We start from the raw sequence: 10229 nt of genomic DNA on the forward strand, positions 1-10229 counted from the left end.
ATAGAAATTTTTTTGGCCTGAAAAGTATTGTAACCGGTTCTTACCCACTCCCCCTTAAATTTAATGGTATTAAGGGAAGAAATCAAAACCATGGGTTTAACCGCTTTTATACCATAACATTAGCTATTAAATTTTATTGCAAATTTTACTCCCACAAGGCAGAGCAAATAATTAGTGCTTGTGTTTGCTTTGATTTTCTTCCATGAAAGCAATGAATTTTGTGACTGACTTTAACAAACTGTAAAACAACTAATTAACAGTCACTGAGAGTACAAAAAGTCTTTTAATGCATGACCGACACCAAAATTTAATAAAGGAAATTATGAAAAAAAAAATTTAAACAGATAATTCATAATGTTGACTTACTTTCAATGCTAAAGAAAAATGTAAATAATTTGGTGACCTTTATTTGGCTAAATCACCCACTGAAACACAATAATCAGCTAACAATTATTTTTTAACTGTGAAATTCGTAAGCTGACACTTAAATTATTTCTACTTAATTTTTTTTTCAGGTATAAGCTAAACAAATTAGCAGTTACTTTTTTTTTTTTTGCAGATACATGCCAGCAATAACAATGAATCCTGTAAGCACTTGTGTACTTGAGGTGTTATTATTACGTCACGACTCACTCTGCCAAGGCCCAGAGCGGCCAGGAATGCGTTACTCACTGATAAGAGAGTTCGCGTGTGCACGGGGAAGGTAAAACAAGGAAAAACCAGAGATGGGGTTAGGGAATGAGAGAGTAGAATGAAAAACCGTGACGTAAAGTGTGCTTGCTGACAAAGTGACGTGCCTACCGCTACGAGAAATGACGCGCTTCGTTGGGTTTTTTTTTTTTTTTCGCATGCCACTTCTCCACGCGTACGCCACTGGCTAGGAATGCGCTTGACATCATTTTACTATCAAATCGAGCAGAGTAGGTACATATTGGAATTACGCAGCCTTTTGTGTGGGAGTTCCTTCACCTGAGGATTCCAGAAGGTTCACAAACCTTGTTCGGTACACAGTATTTTTTTTTGTAAATGGCCCTTGAAATATTCATCTAAAATTACAGATATTTGTACATTTCAAAATTTATTTGAAAACAACTCTATCACTACAAAATAGTGTTCGCAATAATACCGTGTTCAGATTCTTACTTGAGCAATATTTATGTTTTGATGTTGTACCCAGTACCTACATCCAATAGTTAAAGTTATTTGTACACCATTCCCAGAATATCATTCCAGTTTTAACTGCGCACATAATAAGCATAATACAACATAGTAAAATCAAATGTTTGAATATCCGATTTTCTTATCCATGTTTGAAAATACATAAAAACACAAATTAAAATTTTTAATTATTCACTATTTTTCGTAAGAAATACTCAGTATTATCTCGAAAAAATATATATATGTCATGTGTGCAAAAAAATATTAAAAAAATATTGCAAATATTTTTTTCTTTCTGATTTAACTGTAAACGATAAAAAAAACAGTAAATATCCTGTGTCAAACTTTGACCCAAAAATATGGAATGAAAATGTACCTCAAAATAAGTTTTCAAAATCATTCCAGGAAACCTAATCCATTAAAAATGTATTCGTCTAAGTTCTTGCGCAACGGAGAAAAAAATCGTTGTAAATTAACCATAGCCATTTGTTGCGCAAAGTTACAACATCTTTCTTGTAGCATTTACAAACCATTTCTCGGGAAGTTTTTTCCGAAGGAATTTTTTTTTTGTAAAAGTACGTACGTACATAAATGCTTAGCATGGCCCCTGCGACTCCCCAATCATACTCCCAATGTCTGGGCGTTTAATTAACATCCCGTTTCCCGTTGCGCTCCGATCTCGACCCCCCCCCCCCCTCCCCCCGCACCGGCTGCACCAAAGACGAGTCGTGTCCTGGCGTGTGTGTGTGTGTGTGTGTGTGTGTGAAGTAAGGAGGGGGGGGGGGGGGAGGTCTTCCAGGAAGAACTGCGCGTCCCTTTGTCCACCGGCGGGTGTTTGAACCCGGGACCTCGGCTGTGGTCGGCCACCCGCTGACCCTGAGCTCGGTCGGCGCACGAACGCCCGGCCGCAATGCCATTATTCCGTTCCCTCCTCAACGATGCGCGATCGTGCGGCCCGGTCCCTCGGCCACACGTCTTCTCCTGCGACGCCCGAATATTATTTGCCTTCGTGCAACTTCGGGATGTCTTTATTTTTAATTTGGGGGGGGGGGGGGGGAATGCGCGCGAGTTAAAAGCGCAACATAAATATATCAAGTGATGTAACAATGATATTCAAGCCATTAGATACCAGAAAAAAATATTGATTTGAAAATTTCAGCAAGTAGCTTTGTTACGTAATTTGATTCCTGTTGTAGGGACTTGCAGAAGGGACAGTATGGACTCGCAGTAGGGACTCGCAGTAGCGACAGTAGGGACAATATAGACTCACGGTAGAGAAAGTAGGGACTCGCGGTAGGGACAGTAGGGACTCGCAGTATGGACAGTAGTGACTCGCAGTAGAGACAGTAGTGACACACAGTAGGGACTCGCAGTAGGGACAGTAGGGACTCGCGGTAGGGACAGTAGGGACTCGCGGTAGGGACAGTAGGGACTCGCGGTAGGGACAGTAGGGTCTCGCAGTATGGACAGTAGTGACTCGCAGTAGAGACAGTAGTGACTCACAGTAGGGACTCGCAGTAGGGACAGTAGGGACTCGCGTTAGGGACAGTAGGGACTCGCGGTAGGGACACTAGGGACTCGCAGTATGGACAGTAGTGGCTCGCAGTAGAGACAGTAGTGACTCACAGTAGGGACTCGCGGTAGGGACAGTAGGGACTCGCGTTAGGGACAGTAGGGACTCGCGGTAGGGACAGTAGGGACTCGCGGTAGGGACAGTAGGGACTCGCGGTAGGGGCAGTAGGGTCTCGCAGTATGGACAGTAGTGACTCGCAGTAGAGACAGTAGTGACTCACAGTAGGGACTCACAGTAGGGACTCGCAGTAGGGACAGTAGGGACTCGCGTTAGGGACAGTAGGGACTCGCGTTAGGGACAGTAGGGACTCGCGGTAGGGACAGTAGGGACTCGCAGTATGGACAGTAGTGACTCGCAGTAGAGACAGTAATGACTCACAGTAGTGACTCGCAGTAGAGACAGTAATGACTCACAGTAGGGACTCGCAGTAGGGACAGTAGGGACTCGCGGTAAGGACAGTAGGGACTCGCGCATAGCAGCACAGTTACTGCATAGGCGAACGTTAAAAAAGTTGATTACATGCAAAGTTTAAAAAATCCTAAAATTAAACGACGGGAAATATTCGGGCGTGTATGAAAAGATTAGTGATTTGTAGATTTAGGCCCTCCTCACACGGGGATACTGAAGTTGCCTACAAAACGATCGCTGGTAGCCTGGAGACTAGGCAACTGTGTGACTGGGTGACTCTAGTCGCCCGTTATCTTCACACGACGCTACTAAAATATCAGAGACTGGGAGGAAAAAATGCATCGTGAGTACAGCCCGAGTATCTTGTGGAACCGTGAAGTGCCTATATATTGTATGTAATGTCCAGTGATAACAGCAGTGACGATAGTGATATTGTTATCCAATATTATCAACATTATAGAAAACGAAGTAGGAAAAGATTGTGGGTTCATCCATATATAGAAAGGAACATTAATTGTAGATTATTTGTCGCGGCCAAAGAATTGCAAGAGACAGACTCAAAATTCATCGCTTTCTACAGAATGACGAAGGAGACTTACCAAATGTTAACGGAAATTGTTACACCTGCGATGTATTATAGGGATACCACTATGAGGGAATGCGTGAGCCCCGGTGAACGATTGCTGATAACTTTGAGGTAAGTAAGTTAAGAAATACAAATTATTACGAATTTTTGTTAAGGCACTTCTAAATGTTTCCCTTCAACACAAATCTATTTCTTTCCAAGTATTTTAACGTATATACTGATGCTTGGCGAATAAAAACAATGTATGCATTTTAACTTGAGGCCGCAATTACTTATTTTATCTGTGGAAAATGGCTGTTGTATGGATCTTAAGAATGTGCACTTTAACGTTAACAGGTTAAATAATCTAAAGTTATTTATACCCAAGTATTCCAGTCAACTGAAAGGTGAAAGTATAAACATATCTTATGCATAAATTCATTCCAATGTTTAATTCAAATATACCTAAGAAATACACATTCAAATAATGTACTGCAAAAGAAAAAATGTATATATATAAACTATTTAAAGAATACCCATTACACAAACATTCAAATCATGACTGTAAACACAAAAATAAACAACATAATAGAGATAAAAACACGTACACCAAAGTTATATGTTTACACACCCAACAAAACATCACATCACATTATGTTCCTGCTCATATTGTAAAGTCTCTTGGATGACTTCAAAATACTGTTGCGTTTCAGTATCTTGTACTTTCTGTGGAATAGTTTGATTTCCAGGCGACGAACAAATTGAAGCATTATCTGTAGCCAACGATGAATGCGTGGAAACACTGTAGGAGTAAGTTGGGGTCTGTTGGTAAGCTGGTACGTGTTGGTGCATGTCTTTTGGATTCGTGATGTCATCAATAAGCTGCAGAACCCTACGTCGGAATGATTTCATTTGTGCATCTGTCAAAGGTTCGATTTCTGGTAAAAGGCTTAGAAGAAACGACTTTTTTACTTGCCTATCATCGTTTGAATTCGATTCAAGTTTCCTTTTCTTTGCATTCATGTATTCCATAAAGGACTTGTCCACTTCCGTCACTGTTTGCTTTTTACGCTTTGATAAATTATCTTTTGGGTTGGAAAAGGGATCATGAGTCATTTGTTGGGAATGATGAGCATGTTCTTGCGAGAAGTCAGTATTTGGCAGCATAGGTGAAGGAAGGGAAAGTTGTGGTGTTGTAGTTAGTATTGCGTTATCTGAGATATATTCCTCCTCTTCAGCCGCAACGTCTTCCGTATTTTGTGTTGGGTCAGATGAACTGTGTTCCAGGTTTTGTTCATTGATGACTTCTGGCAAATTCCCCGATGGTGTACCAAGCGTTTTTATGAATGGTAGGGTAAATTTCATTGCCTCCGATAGATAATATGGTTTCTTATTTTTGGAACTTGAACCACTTGGAGGTGGCTTTATGTGACGGACAAAAACTGAACGGAGATTTTTCCATTTTTCTTTGCATTCGTTAACTGAAAACAAACAACATTGTTCACATAAATATAAATCGTTGCAATGGATGAATTCCTAACTAATTTACAGTAAACAAAAAACAAATACAAAAGTGAAGTAGTATTAAGTATAATCCAGATATATACAACATATGTTTATTATTTGAAGAAAAAATATATAAATGGTACATGGGGAATGTATTATGAAGTAAAATTTAATTTAACTTTGTTGCAGGTATTTGGCAACAGGAGGTACATTTGTATCGCTGTCGATGTACTTTGCTAGAGGAGAAAGCACAGTTATCAACATCATACGAGAAACTACCAAATTAATTTGGGAATCGTTGAAAGAGTCCTACATGCCTGTCCCAGGAGAAGAAAAGTGGAGAATGATAGCACAGCGTTTCTATTCACTGTGGAATTTACCCAATTGCTTGGGTTCATTGGACGGTAAGCATATTCGAATAGAAAAATTACCTGGAACTGGCTCAAGTAACTTTAATTACAAAATGTATCACTCAATAGTGCTGCTGGCTAGCAGTGATGCAGATGGTTTCTTCACTCTTATTGAAACTGGCTATGCAGGTAGAAACAGCGATGGAGGAGTGTTTCGCGCATCAGCTGTCAAACACTGGATTGCAAATGGAGGACTAGACATACCACCGCCTTCACGATTACCAGATGACGACAATGAGATTGACTTTCCTTTTTACTTTGTTGGAGATGAGGCCTTTCCATTGTCACAATATTTGCTGCGTCCTTACCCTCAGAGAACACTTGATGATGTTAAAAGAATATTCAATTACAGATTGAGCAGAGGACGGAAAACAGTGGAGTGCGCTTTCGGAATGATGGCAGAAAAGTTCCAAGTGTTGAACACTGCTATTCGCTGCCGAACTACGGAAAGAGTGGTTGATGTAATAAAATCTGTCTGCATTCTTCACAACTTCATTCGGAAAAGTGAAGGTATTAAATATTTTGCTGGTGAACCATTTGGCAACTCAGAAACGCCCAACATCAATCCACAGCCACTAGAAGACCTAACGTTACATGATCGGTCTACTGCTCATGAAGTGCGGAATTACTTGGCAAACTATTTTCTAACACCCCGGGCTTCTGTTCCATGGCAGTGGAAATACTGTTACAATAACTAATTAGGTATTAAAGTATTTCATGTGTTTTTGTAGGTTACTGTGAGTATGACAACAACTTTGAACATGTGGTAAGTTTTATCGAAGTTCGTAAAAACCATGCGTAATTCCCTTGGGAACCAAGAAAAGATATCAATAGAAAGTAATTTTTATACGTTACAAACGTTTTAGAATAAGGTATTTCTTCGAAGGACGAATAACCATTGTATAAAAACTATATTTCTTTTACTAATAATGTATTTGTGAGATACTAAATATAAAACATGCTGTTTACATATACATTTTGGTTTTTCACAAGTTAGTTTATTATGATAGATATTTTATATCTAATTATTGTTGTTTAAGATATTGTCAACTTACCTGTGAGTTGCACTTCTTTTGCGACATCATTCCATGCTTTGTCAGTCACATCCTTTTTTGAATACCCTTTCAACTTGTAGTTATAGAGTTCTGGGTGTTTCTCAACTTCGTTTACAAATTTGATATTAAACGCCTGCTCGCCCATTGTTCGCTACAATACAGTATCGCGCCGCGTAGGCTACTGGAGTAGCGTGGAGACCAGCATGCTGAGTCGCCGGGATTTACGTTGCTTACGACTTCCAGTCTCCGCCACTCCAGTATCGCCGTCTGAGTGACGCCATGCCTATCTACATGACGAGTCGCTCGGTCGCCGAGTCTCGCGGTATCTAAGCAACTTCAGTATCCCCGTGTGAGGAGGGCCTTACCCCCACGCGTTACTGCGGCTACTGCACGCTTCTACCCCGGGACTCGATACTCCGTCCCACGTGTCGTGTTGGTCAGTTCGTGTTCTCGTCGAGATTATCACTTCAGGGCATTTAATATCAACTCATCACGGTAGCTCTCTTATTTTGTATTTAGCATCATATTTTCTCGAAAGATATGTACTAAATATCTCATAGCGTTAAAATGTCACGCAAGAGTACGTAAGAGGATGTCCTCATATGTGTGATAAAATGTTCCTGACTTTTCCCTGACTTTTCCTGGACGAAGTTTTATAATTTCCCTAACTAATGTTTTATATATTTTTTTTTAAATTTTCTAAACGAAATAAATGGAATCCAGCCTTCACTATCCCCATAGTTGGTCTATTTCTCTCTCCGCTTTAAATATTTTTTTTAATTTTACTTTTTATTAATCGAGACTTATTGTATATATAAAAAGTAATGATGAAAAAAAAACACAGATTATTATTGTTAATTGATTTTGAAGGAAAATATTTACAGAAATTATATAGTTATTTAAGTCATATATTTTATTAGTCTTTCAAAACACAAATTTAAATAACAATATTAATGTCATTATCCCCTCAAATTACTATCACTGGAGAATGTAAATGACATATCCAGGATTTAAAGTATATTCCCTTGGCTTTACCTGACCAGGTACGACTTCACCTGAGTTGTTTTTCTGATTTTCCTTGACTTTCCACAATGTGACCTTCCTGAATTATTATGATCATTTGCGTGGCCTTTTACAGCTGGAAAATAACTTTTTAGTAAAATTCTGGTGAGAAAATTTGTGGCCCAACATCAACAACGAAGGAACTTTATCCGTGGATTCCAATCTCAGCTGTAACTCGAGAACACGAAGTCACTCCTCTGTGATTCCCTGTGATTCCCTGTGATTCCCTGTGATTCCCTGTGGTTCCCTGTGATTCCCTGTGGTTCGCTAGCTGGCCGTGACCTCTGGGAGGGCGCCCGCTGGCGGCGACGGGTGGGGGTCAGATCCCAGAGCCTCGTCACGACCCAGCTGGCGAGCACCGATTTGCTGCCCAAGATGATTCAGATCGCACCACAATCTTGGATCTCTCATTGTCAACGTTCCGAGTCGTTATTTTATATTCATGTTTAACATAGTTAAACTTGTAGACATTTTGAGTGGCAGAACACTTCAACCAGGGGCGCAACAACAGGGGGGGGGGGGGCAAGGATATTTTGCCCCCCCTCTGAAACCATGAAGTGGGGGCAAACGGGGGCAAAGAAAGTGCTGTGTAATCAATTTTTAGATAATAAAACTGCTTAAATAGCACCATTTTCCACCTTGAAATACAAATTTTCCCGGGGGAGGACCCCCGGACACCCCGCTTCGATAGGGGGGGATCGATGATTCTTTATAAAAAAGGTATATTGCCCCCCCTTTGGAAATTTAGTTGTTGCGCCCCTGACTTCAACTATATATAACTATATATATATATATATATATATATATATATATATATATATATATAACTATATATAACTATATATATATATATATATACACACACACACATACATACACATACATACACATAAATACATGCATTTACATCATTGACTGGTAAAATTGAATTTTTAACTTTTTTTTGCAGTGTGGATAAGGAGAACCAATTATAATAAATAACTGGAATTAATTGGGTTTAAAGGCTATACCAGTGGCTACTGCGTGGTATGTTTAAAATTTCTTTCGGAAAAATTTATTTATTTTTGTTTAGCCTTTGAAAACAATACAAATTCGGATGATTTTAACAGGTCAAGGAAAATTAAATAATATTTTTTTCTCAAATAAATTAAACCATATCGCATGGTAGCCAGTAAAATTGACTTTAAAACTAAAAAGTTACATTTTCATATTCTTTTTCATTCTTTTTATTTTTATACCTACTATACAAAAACGTTAAAATAGCAGCATTACTAGCTAACTATACATAAAGTACGCGGTGTATATATTTTTTTATTTGGCGTAAGTTCAGCCACTCAAAAAGTCGGTAAATTTAACAGTGTGGAATTTAAATATAAAATAACGACCTGGAACAGGACATACACCCTTAATGTTTGGTCTCTCTCGCCGAGATGGTCGGTTGATTATTTTGTTACGTATTACTATTAAATTAAGTGATATTCCTGCAAATATATTCCAATGGCTCTCTGGTATCATTTATTGTCCCACGCTCGTAATTTTAAATATTTTCATCCCTTAGTTTGAACTGTGCGTAACCACTGAAAGCAAACATCAATGTGACAAAAATGAAGTCGACAGCGGATTTTAGTCAAAATTAATATTTACTAAAGGCAAAAAATCAGTGTAGTGAACACATTACAAAAATTTTACTGAAAATTTTAGTAAACAAAACCTTTAAAAATGCACAAATAATAGTATTGGCAAACCACCAGTACAACCGTCATTCGAAAATAAAATCCTCACGCTTATTTCTGTAACGTCGTGACCACGGTCACATAGATAGGTCTGGTAATTGCGTATTGTTTGCCTTAGCTTAGTGAAGCTCGCGGTGGTCTGCGAACTAACTGCGCTAGTAATAGTTGAGCCCATTATTAACATTGTGTTAAATGGACATTTTGCATATAATATATTATTTCTAATTCCATCTCAATTTTTACATTTTTTTTCCAGATAACCATTTTTTTCATTCGTTTAGGTGCTTGGTAAATGCCTAATCTGTACCAATGCCTTAAAATATTTCCGCATTTGTTAGTTAATCTAAAGTGTTGAGAGAGAATGCCTCCCTCGATCTTGTATTGCGCCTGGCTCAAAACCGTCAATGTTTTTTTTTGTTTGTTTTTCTACGGGCCTATGTTCCCGGTTAAAGAAAGAAAAATGACGAGTTGCGTTACGTATAAATTTCGCTCTGCAAATCGAATGATTCTATAGTCGACGTAGGTGCTTCGGAAACGAACTCTAGCGGCGGGTGCGGTAACTACGCGTGACTCGCGTCACGAAGTAGTTGAAAACACAGTTTGCGCTATATATTTATCACGCTCGTCATTTAAGGATGTTACGTACAAATTCCGAGTCAGAGGGTCGTGTCACAGGTGTGTTTGCAACAGGCGACGCACCACAACGCCGAAATACCACAACGCCGAACGTACAATAACACCGAAAACCATAACGCCGAA

General features: G+C 39.0%; 1 protein-coding gene across 1 annotated transcript; it reads right to left on the reverse strand.

Moving 5' to 3' along the window:
• Positions 1-3337: 3337 nt before the first annotated feature.
• LOC134532873 (uncharacterized) lies at positions 3338-7030 on the reverse strand. Its single transcript, XM_063369876.1, has 2 exons — positions 6676-7030; positions 3338-5185 (listed from the first exon to the last, which is right to left on the reverse strand). Exons 1-2 carry the CDS (start codon positions 6818-6820, stop codon positions 4347-4349), a joined length of 984 nt encoding a protein of 327 aa, XP_063225946.1. The 5' UTR covers positions 6821-7030; the 3' UTR covers positions 3338-4346.
• Between the last annotated feature and the right edge of the window lie 3199 nt (positions 7031-10229).

This window comes from Bacillus rossius, chromosome 6 (assembly GCF_032445375.1).
Source record: "Bacillus rossius redtenbacheri isolate Brsri chromosome 6, Brsri_v3, whole genome shotgun sequence".
NCBI lineage: Eukaryota > Metazoa > Arthropoda > Insecta > Phasmatodea > Bacillidae > Bacillus > Bacillus rossius.